The following is a 17594-nucleotide window of genomic DNA, read 5'->3' on the forward strand; positions in this document are numbered from 1 at the left end:
AGGAAACAAAACCATCTGTAATGAATCCAAAGTCATATCCAAACACACACTATTAGCTGTCAGTTAAACCTCTGTGTGCTGGATGATGGACAGAACTCAGGCACTTCTGCTGCAGATCTCTACTAATTACTCAAAGAAGAACCTCCATTATCTTTCAGTTGAATTAGGACTTACCCAGTCCTCTAGCCACTAGAGGACATGACAAAAAAACATAGCAGATCTCTGTACATCCAGAAGCGGTAGAGTTGAATACATGCTGGAATGGACTTTAAATTACTGGCAGAACTGCCAACCTCATTAATTAAAAACAAAAACAAAATCAAATGTTTCCCCCTTAAACCTCCCAATGTACTGATTTTTGTGGTCTGAAAAAGACACTCTTTCCTCCTCTGTGGGGGTGGGCAGGGCTTAGAAATGTCAACCTCACATATATATTAAATACTATAAAAAACCTGGGTGAGCCAATTCTCTCTTCCTTTTGAGTAACAGGAGTGACATTCTCTCTGCTCCCTCCTCTGCTGGCTCCACCATGCATCCTCTTGCACACTTCCTCAGCTCTCTCCCCTGGATGACTCCTGACCCTATCTCTACCTGAACCAGGCCATTTTCCTTCTCTCCTGTTCCAGTATCCACTGCCTGCTCCCCTTCCTCATACATAAACCCAGAAGAAGGGCAGAGGAATAGCGAGGGTGCCTCTTCCTCCCCTCCTCCGGGGATTAAGGTTTGTTCAGATTGTTTAGTGTCATTCAGTGCAACAGCAGCAAGGTTGTGGGGAGGGTGCTGATGCTTCTGTTGTCCTGTATGATATTCCCAGATCCAATCCCTTCTGTTTTCCCTATTGGCAGTGACTGCTTCCCTGCTGTGCAAGTGTGGTGTGGTGCGGAGGATCTGTTGGAGAATGGGGTGATAGATAGGAAACACACACTCTGGGGTAACAGATAGGAAAAGTAGTCCAACCCATCAGCCCATGTGTCCAAAACCTCACCCCCCAAGCAGAAAGCAATTTCAGAGATGACTGCAGTTGCTGGTGAGAAGCCTCTAAAAATGATGGGAAGTCTTGGTGGGGAGAATCTCAAAATTTTTGTGATCATCAATATCCCTGCAATGGAGTCAAAGACATCTTTCCTATCAGATCACTCCCAATAGGGAAAAACTCAGGAAATCCAAGTTTCATATCAAACCTTTTTCAAAACTGCATTTCTTATTGACAAAGAGCTATTATCTCACACCTGGGTGCTGTATAAAAGATAAAACAATAATAAGTACAACAGAATTAATATCAATGGTACACAAAGAAGCTGCAGGTCTATAAAACAGACACCATCCCCAAGAGAGCAAAATGATCAAAAGTGACCATACCTGTACAGAAAAGCCCAATATCAAACCCTAAATACGGCCATAAAGGATATCAGCAGTCTCTGGACATCCTCAGGGAACAAGTTCCACAGATAGGAACCTAGGAGTTCCAGTCAGAAATTTGGGATGGAGAACAAGGACCCTCAGCCTCACAAAGATATGGAGTAAAGATAGGAGGACACATTGCTCAACTGCCTTAGGCCTGGATTAGTTCATTGCTACTGGGAACAGATTTTTAATATACCCTCAATAACATCTTTCAGCATTTTGAAGACAGAAATAGTCAACAGGACACAGAATACCATGTTCTGAATAGCTCTGCCTCGGATTAACTTCTGCAAAAAGATCACTGCCAGTTCGAACTCCTCTTCTCTCTGCCAACACACAAAAATAATATAGTTACAGTTATGTATTTATTTTAGGGAGGAACCAGAAGGAAACCTGAGTGAGCCATCCATCCAACTATCTTTCTCAGAATACAACTGATATACCTATTTTCTCAGAGAGTTTGATCATCGCGCTTCTGACTTCCAGAGGCTGGAAGATGACAAAAATATATATTCCTATATTTTAAAAATATGAGACAGACTATACAAAAATTTACACTGGAGATTTCAAAAGGGAGTTCAGAGAAGAGTAACATAAATGATTAGGGGTGCAGGATGGCAAGAATTAAAATATGGATTAAAAGAACTATCATGCTGACCTTATTTTTAGAAGGGACAGTGTGTTCCTATTACCTTGGGGAATGTCCTTGATATCGGCATGTTCCAGTGCCACTTGATATCAGGATGTGTTTGCCTGAGCACTCTGTGACTAGCACTTCTTAGGAATGTATACTTCTGCAATATGAGCTCTGTTCTTGCCATATTCTGTGAGCAGGTTCTGCCTCATATCAGGCCTCTGAAACAAGGGCTTATGTCCCAGGCTCTCTTCCTCCTACAGGGCTGTGTGTAACAAAGTTTTATATCCTGGGTAGTGGCTGGGATTGAGCTGGAGCCAGTGGAAGCAGTGATATCATTTGGCTCCCGCTCTGTGGTTAGGATTAGGATGAAGAAGATACAGAGTTCCAGAAGACAGTGGGGGATGGCAGTCACAATGGCTGCCATCTTTCAGTCAATCAGAGTTGCAGTAGCCAGCTTCCTCCACAGTCTCTTTTTCAGGACCCCAAAGGGGAGTGATGGATGGAATGGCCCATCCCCTCATTTTGTTGTCCACAAATTGGAGCTAATTCCTGACTCGTCAATTTTGGTTCATTGATTTCCAGTCCCTCACTTTTCTTGTTTACCTGGAATGGCCTTAGCACAGTTTATGAATTATAGCACTAGGAATTTTTTGTCTTACATGCACACCCCATCAGCATTTACTATTATAGATAATTGTGACACGTTATAAATGTTTCTTCATTTTTTACAGTTGAGGTCACTATCAGAATAAATTTATAGGCCCAAACACACACCAAGTCTCTAGCTGTCACCTTTCTTAGGTCAATATCCTATAATCTACTTCTTCTAGACTTGGTACTTAGAGAACAAGAAGTACCTGAGAAATCATATCCTGATAGATTATATGACTACCTGCCTGCCTTACCAGGTGTCACCCATCTTCCACAGGGAGATCCTATCAGGTTTCAAGTACATTAGGTCTTTTCATAGGGCCTGTCTCTCTAGGTCACAGTCTTATGTTAGTTCTCGGATTTTCTCCGTAATTCACGGTGGTCATTTGATACAGTTTACAGTTCTTTGTCAAGCTGTTGTGAGGGGAAGGGGATAAGTTGTGGAGGCCTGAATTAGTCTCTTCCATTCTGTTAATCTTCCCCTCTGTCCCTGTCACTTCATCTTCCCATATACAGCCTCCTGAAATGTTCATCTCCCAACCAGTGTCCTCATAGTGGTTGTGACAGAAGCATCATCTTATTCATAGAAAGCCCTGGCAGCAAGGAGAGGTAACTGCAAAAGAAACTCATCCCTGCATGATAGGAGATTCTAGCAGCAGAGGCTTGATGAGACTTCTGCATGCCTAAGTTCAATGCCTGCATGCATGAGTGCAAGACATTTGGCAGTCCTGAAGAAGATCTGAAAGCATAAGAAACAGGAGCTAGCCTGAAGGGCTACCCATCTAATTAGGCCAGTTGAGAAGAGCCCTGCAAATCCATATGTGTCTGTAGATGTAGATGAGGCTCCTGATTAAAGGTGTGGTAAGTGAGTTGTAAGCATTCAGAAATCCATTTGGAAAGCCTTTGTTTAGAAAGAGATATACAGAGTCTTGCAGATTTGCAGAGTGGCTTAGTTCTTTCTAAGTAAAATATAATTGGCCTGTGGACATCTAGTGTACACAGAGTTGCCTCCTGTTGTCCACGTGAGGTTTCAGGGGAAAACAGATCAGTATATAGGTTCATGACAATGGAAAGAGATAGGTACTTTCAGGAGAAATTTGGGGTGTGGACGAAGAACCACTTTGTCTTCATGGAAGACAGTATGTGGTGGTGGGGGGGGGGGTCAGCCATAAATGATGGCTACTAGGAAGGCCACTTTTATGGAGAGATGTAGCACTGAGCAGGTGGCCAGGGGTTCAAATAGTTTGCCTGTTAATGTTCTCAGCACTAAGGTGAGGTCCCAGGGTGGAGCTGGGATCTTTATTGGTGGGTAGTTATTTTGAACACCCTTCATAAAGTGTTTGGTGGTGGGATAAGTGAAGACAGAGTTATCTTCTATAGGAAGATGAAGAGCAGCCAAGTGTACTTTTAAAGAATGGGGGGAAATCCCTGTGGTTTTAAGAAATAACAGGTATTCAAGTATATGGGGGAGTGAGCCTGATGTGGGTACCACCTGCTGGTTGTGATACCAACTAGAGAATCTGTGCCATTTATATAAGTATAATATTCTGGTAGATGGCCTGCAACAGTTCAGAAGGATCTCTTCTACAGGTGCAGAGCAAGATGCTTCTATTGTTGTGAGCCAGCAAGGAGCCATGCCTGAAGCTATAGAGTTGGTATGTTGGAGAGACCTAGATGACCCTCATTCTGTGTAAGGAGATGCGGGAGCAATAGAAAGTGCCATGGAGTCGTTGTTGACATATGAAGGAGGTAAGGATACCAAGTCTGTCTGAGCAAACAGGGCACTACTAGGATGATTGTGGCTTGTCCTGCTTTATCTTGAGAAGTTAATGATGGAAAAGTAGTATTGGTGGAAAAGTATACATGATGGATGCATCCCACCTTGTTGTGAAAGCGTCACTGACAGTGCCTCGGGATGAAATAGAATTCCATTGCAAACACTGTGTTAATTTGTCCACCATGATAGGATTAGGGATTGTTTTATTTTGGTTGGCATAGCACATCACCTGTTGATATGATGAAAGTGAGGTTTGTATACTGTTCGTAACTCTGATTGCAGTGACCATATTGGACTAGAAATGTGGCTGCTGCCATGTGGCCCAATTGTTGTAGGTAAAACTTTGCCATGATCTGAGGGCTGTTCTGTGTTGTTTCCACCAGGTCTGTGAGCACAAGAAACCTTTGACGAAGGAGTGATGCCCATGGCTCACCTGCAATCTAAGTGAGTTCCAATGAATTCCGACTGTTGCGTTGGAGTTAACTTGCACTTTTGAAGATTTAGTTGTAGGCTGAGCTTGTCAAAGAGGGTTCTGATTATGCTGACCGCTCATTCTGTCTCATCATAGGTTGAGGCTTCCAAAAGGCAATCATCCAGATATGAAAAAATTATCACTCCTAGGTTGTGGAGATGTGCTACTACCACCACAAGAACCTTGGAAAATACTCGAGGGACTGCAGACAGACCGAATGGGAGGACTCTGTATTGGAAGTGGCAATTGTGAACCACAAACTGTAGGTATCTTCTGTGTGCTGGCTGTATTGAAATATGAAAATAGGCATCCTGTAGGTCGAGGGTCAACAGCCAGCTTGCTTTCTCCAAGGCAGGGATTATTGTAGATAGGGTTACCCTCTTGAAACACTGTGTGCAAATTAACTGATTAAGGTTGCATAGACTGAGTATGGGCCTACATCCTCCCGTTTTTTTGGCTATAAGCAATCTCATGAGATGGGTTCCTCAACAGGGACGAGGAGGGAAGATGAAAAGGGGAGGCAATAACTGGTCTGTACAATTTCTAGCACCCATTTGTTTGTTGTGATAGTATTCTAGGCTGGGTAAAAGGATTCCAGATAGTTGCCAAATGGGCAGCAATGTCCAGATGGTGCTTTGGAGAGATCAGGGCCATCATGCCCTCAACCAAGTCTTAAAAGGTCTATCTCAATGTTGAAAGTTGGGAAGTTGATGATTGACCTATGGGTTGCCTGCCCCTAGTTTGGTGCTTCCTATGCCTGTTATCATATTGCCTTTGTAGTTGAGTGAATGGAGTGGTCTTACATCTCTGTGTAAAGAATCTGTCTTGGTTCCAGGTATATGTATTGCCAAGGTTTTAAGAGTAGACTTTGAGTCCTTCAGTGTGTGGAGAGATGTGTCAATGGACTCAGCAAATAATTCTGATCTTTCAAATGGCAGGTCCTCTACTGTCACCTTGATTTCTCTGGGGAACCCCGATAAGTGTAGCCAACACGCTCACCTCATAACTACAACAGTGGAGATAGACTGCGCTGCTGTATCCACTGAGTCCAAAACAGCCTGTAGTGCAGTATGGGAAGTAAGAGCTCCTTCACTACTATGCACCCTATTTTGTTCTCTCTTGTTGTCTGGCAAATGTTCTATAAAAGATGACATTTGCCCAAACACTCTGTGCATGCGTGCATGTATTCGTTTGTTTGTCAAGTAGAACAGCATAATTTGTGCTCCTGAACTGGAGGGTGGATGACAAGTATGCCTTCCTTCTGAATAAATCCAGCCACTTCCAATCCCTATCATAGGCTGTAGTGCATGCAGTGTTCTGCTTCTCCTTTTGGTTCCCTGCCTCTACAACTAAGGAGTTTGGGAGTGGGGTATGAAAATAAGAAGTCTGTCCCCTGAGGTGCCACATAATATTTCTTATCTGACCTCATGCAGACTGAAGGAATGGTGGCTGGAGTCTGCCATGTGGTCTTACCTGGGTCCACAAGGCCCGAAGAAGCCTGTGGTCTGTAAGAAGTGACAGGCAGTGGAGCAGGCTGAGGGTGCTGGGACCTATACATGACCCATAGGTTCCAATAAGGCCAGTTTGAAGGTACTTGCATCGGTGGGGGTAATCACTGTGGTGGCTGCTGGGTTGGCTCTGAGGAAGAGGGTCAGGGGGATGTGGAGGCCAACAAAGGACTCTTCCTCCTCATTGCTGGATAGCAGAGTTGCCAGTCTTGCTGGTGTAGCCAATAGGTTGAAGCAAGAATGTAGCTGGGGTGCCAAAAAGTGGGGTACTCAGCGCACAGGTGACAAAGAGGTCTTCATTGATTTTAAAAGACTGCGGCACTGAGGGGATCGGTGCTGGGGTCAGTACAGTCTGCTACATCAGTGGTGCTGAGTGCCTGAACTGCTTTGACAGGGCAGCAGACAGTGGCATGGAAGGGCTTAGTGCAGAGCAGGGGCATGGCTTTGTCAATGCCAAAGGAGTGTGTGTCGGTGACGACAGGGCCCATTTAGACTTTGCCTTGCCAGGCACCTTAGAGCTGACCTATGCCGAATCCTCTTAGCTCCTCAGGACATGCCTGGTGCCTCCCAATCCAGTACCTTAGTTATTGCCAGTGCCAGAGGCATTTCTTAGAGGCACTTTATTGAGGGGGAATCACCCCAAGATGAGGAGTGACAGCACTTCTTTGAGGAATGTGCTGAGGCAGAATTTGTGGAGCTTGACCCTGAAGGAGCTGCCTTCTCTGACACTGGCATCGGAAATGGTTGTTTGGGTGGTGTCATGAGCTCCAGGTCAGGGGCTGGGCGCACTGAGTTCTCTAGGAGCAAGAGTTTCAATTGGACCTCTCTGATCTTTCTTGTCCGTGCCATGCGCTGTTTCAAATTCTCACACTTGCTAGTTGAATATGCCTGACCCAGACACCAGACTCACTGAGAGTGTCTTGTCAATACTGGGATGGAAAGTCTGCAGGACAGTCACCTTTTAAATCCTAGGGATCCAGGCACCCAAAAAAAAAAAACTGCCACAAAAGCAGGAACGGTTAAAAAAAAAATTAAGCTATTCATTAAACTATAAGAACAATCTAAAAACCTAACAAACAACTACTGAATAACTCTAACTATAAATCTAAGAAATCATTGAGGACAACTATTGGTCTGACTGAAGCTAATGGCGGCAGAGAAGGAACTGAAGGGATGGTTGGCTGTGCATGTGGGGTAGCCACAGGATGGCTGCCTCACGTGCACAGCCCACAGAGGCGCTGCTACCTTGATTCTCCAACTAGAGGAACGGCGGCACCACAAACATCTCAGATGGAGCATCTATAGGGATGCTCCTCGAAGAAGTATTGTTTGCCATCGTTTTGGATCAGATAGGGTACATCTACACTTGCCCCCTAGTTTGAACTAGGGAGGCAAATGAAGGCAACTGAAGTTGCTAATGAAGTGTGGGATTTAAATATCCTGTGCTTGATTAGCATAGTCACAGCCGGTTGCCATTTTGGAAATTGACTAGCCCGATTTAACTGGTACTCCGAGAAAAACCCCTTAACTCGAATGAGAAGTACCAGTTAATCTGAGTTAAGGGGTTTTTCTTGGATTACCGCGTCTATATGTGGCAAGTTAAATTGGGCTGGTCAATTTCCAAAATGGCGACCGGCCACGACTAGGCTAATCAAGAACGGGATATTTAAATCCCGCACTTCCTTAGCAACTTCAGTAATCTTCATTTGCCTCCCTAGTTCGAAGTAGGGGGCAAGTGTAGACGTATCCATACATATCCTTTTTTTTTTTTTTTTACCCAAGTAGGGCTTTATGCTCCAATTTCAGCTGAAGAATTGGACAGGAAGATAGTAGGATTTATTTGGGTAAAATTCAAAGGTACTGAAACTATCATAATGAGGTCACACAATATCTAAATAGCGAAACAGGAATGGCCAGTGTTGGAAAAATACTCATGAAAACACATACCCTGGAACCTGCTTTAAAAAATCCTAACCACCCTTAGGGAACATCTCTTCGGTTGTAGGAGGGATAAGGTACGGGGTGTAAGAAGATCCACCAAACACTAACCCATCCAGCCTAGATCTATTTTGGATTAATATTATAGTCTAATGGAGAATTCCGTGCTTCTTAAAACTGATTCCCTGAACCTAGCAAGATTCTCATAGTGCAGTAAGTAGGCACAAGTCTAACGCTACACAGTCTGTCAGTTTTATTTTTAAGAAGAAAACACAGTACAGAAGACAAAACTAACTAGCTCCCATGTTTTCCTGGACACCCCTTGAGTAACTTGATAGTGACTAAAACAGGACTTAGAGAGCAAGAACACAAGAACATCTAAAAACATCCAACTTACAAGTGATGGGCTTGGCAGTGTTGGAGTTAGGGGCCGAGGAACAAGTTTTGTTATCTTCTGAAGAAAACGAAGGGGTTTCTTTGGCTCCTTAACTTTATTCTTCTTATCTAGCAGTGCCTGAAACAGTCATACAAATTTAGACTCTCTCCATGCAGGGTTCAAAAGCTACACAATACTAGGTCTCTAGGGTTACCAGGTGGCTTAAAAAAAATGCCAGACACACTTGATCTCAGATGTGGGGGGAAGGAATGCTGGCCGGGAGGATGTGGCCAGGGGTGGAACCGGCTGGCAGGAAACAGAGCTGACGGGAAGGGGAGGGGGGGAGTCAGAGGAGATTGCAGGGGGACTGGCCGGCGGGAAACAGGTCTGGCCAGGAGGAGGTCAGAGGGAGCAGAGCTGGCTGGGGGAGATCGGGAGGAGGACGGGGGGAGACTCAGCTGGCGGGAAGCAGGGCTGGTCGGGGAATATCAGGTGGGGGAGCTGGCTGGAAGGGGGTCAGGAGGAAGGGGGGGAGAGAATCGGACAGCGGGAAGCAGGACTGACCCGGGTGCACACAGATTCTGGGACGCTGCCCATCCCGCGCACGGTCCTGGCGAAGCACGAGCGAGTCCAGCCCCAGGGATTCCCTCCCCCCCCCCCCCCGGCATAGTTGTGTACTGCCTGATGAGTGTGAGTGTGTCTACCAGCCAAGCAGTACACAACTAGGTACTGATACTCCTAATAATAATAAAACTTACATAAAATGTCTGGTATTTTCTAATTAGGTATCTGGTATTTTCTTAATTTTTTCCTGGACAGAACCCTCGAATACCAGACTGTCTGGTTCAAAACCCTATTAAGGTCCCAGTCTTGCTGTTACAGGATTATAATGGTAGCTGAGGACATTCAGCAGCTTGTACCTTTAATTTTACCATCCACTCCTACCTCAGCTCAAAAGTCACATGTTATACATTACTGTTAGATGGGGTGGTCTGCAGGGATGTAAAATCCCATTTAATCTGTTAATCGGGATTCCATGGAGTGGCCCAGCAGGCCCAGCCAGACTAGAGTGGCTCTCCCACCCATGTTGTGGTGTGGGTGGGGGGCTGCTCCAGCCTGACTGTACCTGCTGTGCAGTGAGCTGCTCCAGGCAGGCCGGACTGAGCCTGCCACGAGTTGGGGCTACTCAAGCTGGACCAGAGTGTCCCCAGGCCATGGTGTGGCCCAGTGGGCCCAGCCGGGCTGGAACAGCCCCATACCAGTTAAATCGCTAGTGGTCTGAAGACCTGACGGTTTCAAGTTAGAAAGAGAGGTGAGTGTATATTTACGGTACCTTGCTGGCAAGTACATAGACTGACCATCACTCTCTTTAAACGAGTTCACAGGCTGTTTAATCTTAACTCCTAGTACACTACATTCTGGAAATGCACATATGGCGACAGATTTTACATTTCTAAAAAAATGGCAATTTTGCTGAAACAATTAAATGCTGAACTGAAATTTCACAGGCAAAGTCCAATTCTATGAATTACTTTTGCACTGTAAGTAATTACTGCGTATCAAGTACAGAGGCAACTTTCTTTGCAAAACAAAGTAATTAACAGCCTTTTTAAACCAGTTATAAATTATACATTTCCACAACTGGAATATGACTGCCTCTCTTGGCACTTGTTAAAGCACTAAATTTTAAAGAGCACAAAACATCACTAACACAATGTTCGAGGACAAAACAAAGAATGATATTCCAGGAAGTCTGTGACACACCGTACCTCAAAGTAGCACATTGTAACACTCCCCCCCGCACATTCATTCATATATGGCTGTGATATTTAATACAAAGCATGCCATGTAATATGCCATATGAAAGGACATGACCTTCTGAAACACAATGCACTATCAAAATAGGTATATTGTTAGTATGTATGAAGTTATGAGATTTTGCTATATGGTTGTTATTGAAATATGGTGTGAGTTTCAGAGTTGCCCACTGCTATTTCTCCAGCGATGACAAAGGTGGGTGACCCACTCTCTGGCAGGTGTTTAATTCCCTTGCTGGTCAATGGATATTTTAGACAAGATTTCTACAATTCAGTAAGGCAGTGGTTCTCAACCAGGGGTCTGAAGTCCCCTGTGGAGCCACAACTAGGTTTTGGGGGTAGGGGGAGAGGAGGTCTGTCAAAAAAAACAAACAAAAAAACACCTGAGAATGGGGACAGCATTAGAGTCACAGAGACCCAGGAAGAAATCTGAAGCTTAACCCTTGCTGCATGGGGTTGAAGTCAACCTAGCTTTGTAGAGGCCCTACTGGCATGGGGCTCCCACCCTAGGTGTCCCCTCACAGCCAGCACCAGTAGCCTCAGGAATGTAGCCCTGCTTGCTACCCCCTCATGCTGGCTATGGTTTTTATTTACTGCATATGCAGAAAAACATTTGTTGTGGCACAAGTGGGTCATGTGGTTTTTTATAGCATTTCAAAAGAGCTTCAAAGAAAAAGGTTGAGAACCACTGTAGTAAGGGAGAGTTGTGCAAGCACCACGCAATAAGGACTGCTCAACTCTATGACTCTGTTGTCCAAACAATGAAGTCTGCTGAACTCTGTTATTCAAAAAGGCCCACCAGGACGTATCTGGACCAGTATCTTCCAAGGGCCATGAACTGAGAGAATAAAATAAGGGACAGTGGCATCATGAAGCCACACCTCTCCTCTCCTACTGAAGCTAAAGGCAAAAACAATGCTGGGAAGGCAAACACTTTGAACTGAGGATGTTGGTCCCAGGCTGAGAAGGGAATTCAGCCTGTGTATGAAGAACTTTAACCTCATAGTTTTTCTCACTGGATATTGCTATCTTTCTATAGTTAAGAGACTTACTTTACTGTTTTATCCTTACCAATAAGATTGTCTAAAGTGCTTGGAGAATCTGCTCAGATTACAAAGGCTGGTGCATGCCCACTCTCCTTTGACAAAGTGGCAAACTAATTAATTTGCTTGCACTATACAAGAAAAAGTCTTGAACGGTGTAAGGCAGTATATTTTTGGGATGTAAGGCTGAGGGGTTGGGATATTTGCTGGTATTTCCCTATACTAAGCTGATGAGTGACTTGGAAAGGATTCATGCTACTTAATTGGGTGTGTGTCTGCAAGATGGTGGCTGAGTGATAATAGCACCTGGAGGGATTTGCTGTTTGTCACTGGCAGAAGCACAGTAAGAGAAAGCCAAGGCTGGAAAGTTAAGGAAGCATAGTAGTTCCACATTTCCAGGTTGTACCCTGAGGATCTAATCATAAATGATCTGGAGAAAGGGGTAAACAGTGAGATGGCAACATTTGTAGATGATACAAAACTACTCAAGATATTAAGTCCAAGCAGATTGTAAAGAGCTTCAAAAGGATCTCACAAAACTAGGTGACTGGGCAACAAAATAGCATGAATTTTAATGTTGATAAATGCAAAGTAATGCATATTGGAAAACATAATCCCAACTATATGTATAAAATGATGGAGACTAAATTAGCTGTTACCACTCAAAGAGATATTGGAATCATTGTGGATAGTTCTCTGAAAACATCCACTAAATGTTTAGTGGCAATTAATAAAGCAAACTAAACGTTAGGGATCATTAAGAAAGGGACAGGGAATAAGACAGTATTGCCTTTATACAAAGCTATGGTATGCCCACAACTTGAATACTGCGTGCATCTCAAAAACATTACATAGACATTGGAAAAAGTTCAGAAAATTGAAATAAAAATTATTAGGGGAATGACCGTCATATAAGGAGAGATTAATAAGACTGGGACTTTGCAGATTGGAAAAGAGACAGCTGGGGGGTTGATATGACAGACGTCTATAAAATCATGACTGGCAAGGAAAAAAGTGAATAAAAGAAGAGTTATTTATTCCTTTCCATAACACAAGAAGTAGGGGCTCACCAAACAAAATTAGTAGGTAGCAGGTTTAAACAAAAAAAGGAAGTGTTTTTTTACACAATGCACAGTCAACATGTGAAACTCCTTGCCAGAGGATGTTGTGAAGTTCAAGATTTTTGTAAAAAGCTTCAAAAAAGGGCTAGATAAATTCATGGAGGATAGGTCCATCAATAGCTATTAGCCAGAATGAGCAGGAATGTGCCCCTAGCCTCTGTTTCTGAAAAGCTAGGAATGGGTGACACAGGATCGGTCACTTATTCTGTTCATCCTCCCTCTGGGGTACTTGGCACTGGCTACTGTCAGAGGACAGAATACTGGTTTAGATGAACCTTTGGTCTCACTCAGCATGGCCATTCTTATGTTCATCACAGGTTCCCAAATTTCTTCAGTCCAAATCAAATCTTAGAGTCTTATGCACACATCTCCTCTATAAAGTTTTGGAACACTTCCTCTCTCATTCACAATTATATACTCTTGATGCCAGGAGAGATCTAAAAACATCAATATTAAATACAGTATAAAGTTCAGAAAATATCTAGGTTTATTGCTTATGATCCACATACTATTTTTAAAATACTAGTGCTATAGCTTCAGTTATTAGATGACTTAAACTGGTACATTTCAGAATCTTTCAAAGGCAAAAGTTGTTCTCCCCTCATATGTTCATACTTCTTTATTCAGAGCCACAGAAACCTGGTCTGAATGCTCATATCCAATGTACAAAGACATAGGGTGAAGAAAACAGCACAAGAAGCCAGCCAAAAGAACTGTAAACAGGAGAATTTCTGTGGGAGTTCTGTTGGAGGAAAGGAGGAGACAAGCTGTTCCTTAGAGACAGTGCATAAGTTGTGTGTGTGCTTTTTCTGTTTAGTTTGCAGAGGCTGGGGGGGGGGGGCAGTGTGCTATGAGAAATGCAGTACCATGATTAGAGGGCATAGCTTCCCTCACTGGGGTCCCAACCAGTCAGCCAGTGAACAGAGCTATAAACAGAGGAATCTGGGAGATTGTGATGGTGTGTGTTTGTGGGGACTGTTTTTGTTGTTTTTTCTTTTTCCGTGACAGGACTTTATGTGGGAAGGCTATGGCAGATACAGAGACAGCAGTGGTAGTGACACAGCAAATAGAAGAGACAGTGAAGATGACCTCATATGGAAGCTGCAGGATGTCCATGATCCTAGAGAGAATACCTGAAAAGAACTTTTTTTTGTATGAAGTACCCCCTGATAGAGCCAATAGAAGAGAAGATCTGAGATTTGGAGATGTAGGTGGAAACTATGGTTGAGTTTCAAAGGGGATATGTGCAGATGATGATGGGAAGGTGAGAGGAGGCTGAAGGGAAAAGCCACGACTTATGGATACAAGCTGGACTGAAGAACTCTGAAGGGAGACTTCCGGGTAAGAAATGCAGCCAGTGGTAGCATGTGACTAACCAGGCGGAGGAAAAGATGGAGTAATGAATTAAAATTATAGCTCAAGAATAGGTGTGCTAAGTTGGAAAATGAAGAAAGAGCCTAACACACAGTAACTGAAGGAGGGGGGCAAGGAAGTAAAGAAGGACGGCTAGTCCTATTAGTAGAGGGGAAGAATCAATGGATATACCCAGAGTTCAGAGCCCTAGCATGATACAGGATGATCCACAGAATACTTCAAAACAAGGCAACCTGCAGCCAGGTAGAACAGGAGGAAGGACAAATAATCACTCCATCACCTGGAAAAAGCAGGTCTATTTGATTGGTGATTCCCCACTAAGAAGAACAGATACGATATCTTCACCAGAGCTGATATGGAGAACAGAAGTGTGTGCTCTCTGCCTGGAGCTAAGGTATAGGATGTAGACCTAAAGCTGAAAGGGATCCTAATAGGAGAAGGAAAGACTCCATTGATTGCTCTTCATGTGGAAACAAAAGATACAGTTAGATTTTTGCTGGAATGTATCAAAAGAGAGATACCAGGCTGGGAAGACACTTACGACAGCAGTAGTTCTCAACCTTTCCAGACTGCTATACCCCTTTCAGGAATCTGATTTGTTCTGCATACCCAAAAGCTTCACCTCACTTAAAATCACTTGCTTGCAAAATCAGATATAAAAATACAAAAAAAAGGCCTCAGCACATTGTTACTGAAAAATTGCTTGCTTGTTCATTTTTACCATTCAGTTTTAAAATTAATCAATTGTAATATAAATATTGTACTTACATTTCAGTGTATATTACGCAGAACAGTATAAATGAGTCACTCTGTATGACATTTTAGTTTGTACTGACATTGCTAAATCTTTTTATGTAGCCTATTGTAAAATTAAGCAAATATCTAGATAATTTGATGTACCCACTGAAGACCTCTGCATAACCCCAAGTGTATGCATACCCCTGGTTGAGAACCACTGAATTAAGGAAATAAGAGTCTCAGGTGATCTTCAATGCAATTCTACTTGTCCTCAGAGCAGGAGAACAAAGGCAAAAATTAAGGGAATTTAATTCGGGAAGTGGACTGGACTAAAGACCATATATACTGGCCCTTGAAAACATCCTGTTTGTGGAATGCTCTCTCAAGGCTAACACGTGTAAACATCTGAATATATCATTTTAATTGGTACTATTTGTGTATTAATTGGACAACTTTTCAGCGCTTGGGTGCAAAATGTTTTCTATGAGAGCAGATGCTTCTTGTATAGGAGGCATAACAGGAAGTTGCCACCTGACTGGATACAAGAATCAGGACCTCCCTGGACAATGTGGAACCACCCAGCTCATTTGTGCCCTTATTGTCCTGGAGAACACTGTGAACAGAAAAGAACAATCATGGTCTTGGACACTGGAAAAAGTGCATGATTATAGCTACGAACACTATATGACATCATTTGTACATCTTGGCTGATTGGGACTGAAGTTTTAACTCTTAAGGCCTATCTAACCACTCTAATATTTTTCCATTAACCTAAGATTAAATTGTTCCATGATTGAACTTCCCTGTTCTTTAAATGTTTTGCACTAATCCTGATACCAATACACTGATACTTATGCAACAGCATAAGTGAGGACATTCTGATCCGTCATGAGACATTAAGCACCTTCTGAAGATGACAAGTGGAATCTCTCTCACAGTGGTATATTGGTGCCAGAGATCTTCATTCTCATCTAAGCCAACAAATACCTCAATTGGCATCTATGTAAACACCTGTAAGTGACAGACTGCATGACTTCATTTAGCTGTTTAGTTGACAAAACCATGTTATTCCAGAATAGAATCTAGACTGTGTGCTGGCTCCTTTATGGACCTTTTCCAGAAAATGCACTCCAATCAGCAGGTAGTTGTAGCATGGATTTACACAAACTCTTTTCTGCCCAAGGAAAACACTCTGGAAAACATCCTTCGAGGCAGGTAGGCCAAAGCAGCATAGTTGTAACATTATGTGTTGCATGTGAAGTTGAGAGTTTTTCTGTCTGAGGTTCATATAGTAAGTGTAGTAGGTGTTCTTAAGATCAATTAGTGAGCTTAGAAATTGGTGCTACACTGGAATTTAGGTTATGTATCCTGAACTGTGGTGTCCACAGGAATCTGTTTATGAATGTCCAGTCAAATACTCCACAGTCTTTGGCATGTTTGAGCACTGGAACAACAACTGGCTAGAGCCCTAACCCTTTTTGTGCCCTGGGAAATCAATTACCCTAGGTTGAAGTCGATGGTGTTTTAGTCTTCATATTCTGAAGTTTCAATTAGAGGAAGAGGAAAATGCCAATAATCCCAGGTTTGGAGTAACATTTAGTTTTAAAGTGTAGGCCAGGCTTCATTCCCATTTCTTCCCACGTTTCCTTTTTTAAAAAGGCTTATCCTAAGAGAGGTTTCAGGCTACTTTTCAGAAAACTGATTCTGAGTTTCCTCCTGTGTAGGCTCTAGGTCCAAGTCTGGAAAAAGCTGCTCAGGCTCTCAGAAAGACAAATGAGTTTCCTCTGCATTTTGCACCTGTAGAGCCTTTTTACTCTAGGAAGAATTGTATTGTGGCAAACTAGGAAAAGGGAGAGATGGAGGAAGAGAGAGTCCCTCAATGGCTTTCTCATAATTATACTGGGAAAACAGAGTTAGAAATTTCCTTTGTAGAGGAGTGACTCCTGTGGTCAGAATCTTGATACCTTTAACCTTTCCTTCAGTCTTCCTCAGATTTATAGGAAGAAAACAAGATTAATTAGCCTCTCAGGGTCCAAACAATGAGCATATTTTGATCTTCTATAAGGTTCCCCCCCTTTATTTGTAGGACAGAAGGATACTATCTCTAAATAGGGCGGGACTGAAGGGAGAACTTTTCTGTCATGCTAGAAAAGTAAGTGTACCACTTACTGAAAAGATCACTCCTAAGATGATCCCTGAGTGGTCTCCTTTAACTTTATAGCTGCTCTCAAACTCTTCCTCAGGAAAGGGCAGGGAAATTTTCACATGGCACCGCCATGCTGACTCACTGAATCCTACAGAGAGGCAGGAAAAGCTAAAAGAGGGTTGTGTCACAGACTGAAACAGTCAGAAATAAGTGGTAAGCTAAGAGGCCTTTTATTGCAGGCTTGTTTCTTCATGTCTGACTTGCTCTTTCCCTCATACCTCCAGGGCTGGCTGTGTGGAGAAAACTAAGAAAGCATTAGGGCTTGGGTCAACCCACAGCAAGCAGGGTTATGTTGCCTGGGGACTTTTGCACCTCTTTCTGCCAACTTCTTTCTCTGCTGCCTGTAAGGCGTTCCTGCCAGAACAGCCTGCCCAGACATGCTACACTAGAAGCTGCTGCAGCCAGATACCTCAGTATCAGAAAGGGACTTCTGGCAATCTTGCTGCAGAACTCCTGCACCGCTAAATAACTGCCCTACAACGTTTAGAATCCAATAAACTGATTGTTGAAATAAAAAGAATCCCCTACTGAT

At 43.3% G+C, this 17594-nt stretch overlaps 1 protein-coding gene and 1 long non-coding RNA gene across 5 annotated transcripts in view; one reads left to right on the plus strand and one right to left on the minus strand.

Moving 5' to 3' along the window:
* Positions 1-14636, plus strand: part of LOC149525654 (uncharacterized) — a 29429-nt gene extending 14793 nt beyond the window's left edge. The window contains exons 2-5 of one of the 2 annotated variants that reach the window (XR_016347696.1): positions 4283-4441; positions 4853-4913; positions 5038-5203; positions 13753-14636. This is a non-coding gene — a long non-coding RNA (uncharacterized LOC149525654). Of the gene's footprint in view, positions 1-4282; positions 4442-4852; positions 4914-5037; positions 5204-5879; positions 6728-13752 lie in introns of those variants that run through there. The other variant, XR_016347697.1, reaches the window with a different exon arrangement.
* CFAP91 (cilia and flagella associated protein 91) overlaps positions 1-17594 on the minus strand; it is a 71077-nt gene that overhangs the window by 29618 nt on the left and 23865 nt on the right. For all 3 annotated transcript variants that reach the window (XM_075905497.2, XM_075905487.2, XM_075905504.2), the window contains 2 exons: positions 8785-8901; positions 1659-1730 (listed from right to left, as the gene is read on the minus strand). In XM_075905497.2, the coding sequence (XP_075761612.2) occupies positions 1659-1730; positions 8785-8901 (189 nt within the window). The remainder of the gene's footprint in view (positions 1-1658; positions 1731-8784; positions 8902-17594) is intronic.

Source organism: Pelodiscus sinensis, chromosome 1, assembly GCF_052426305.1.
Source record: "Pelodiscus sinensis isolate ZL-2025 chromosome 1, ASM5242630v1, whole genome shotgun sequence".
NCBI lineage: Eukaryota > Metazoa > Chordata > Testudines > Trionychidae > Pelodiscus > Pelodiscus sinensis.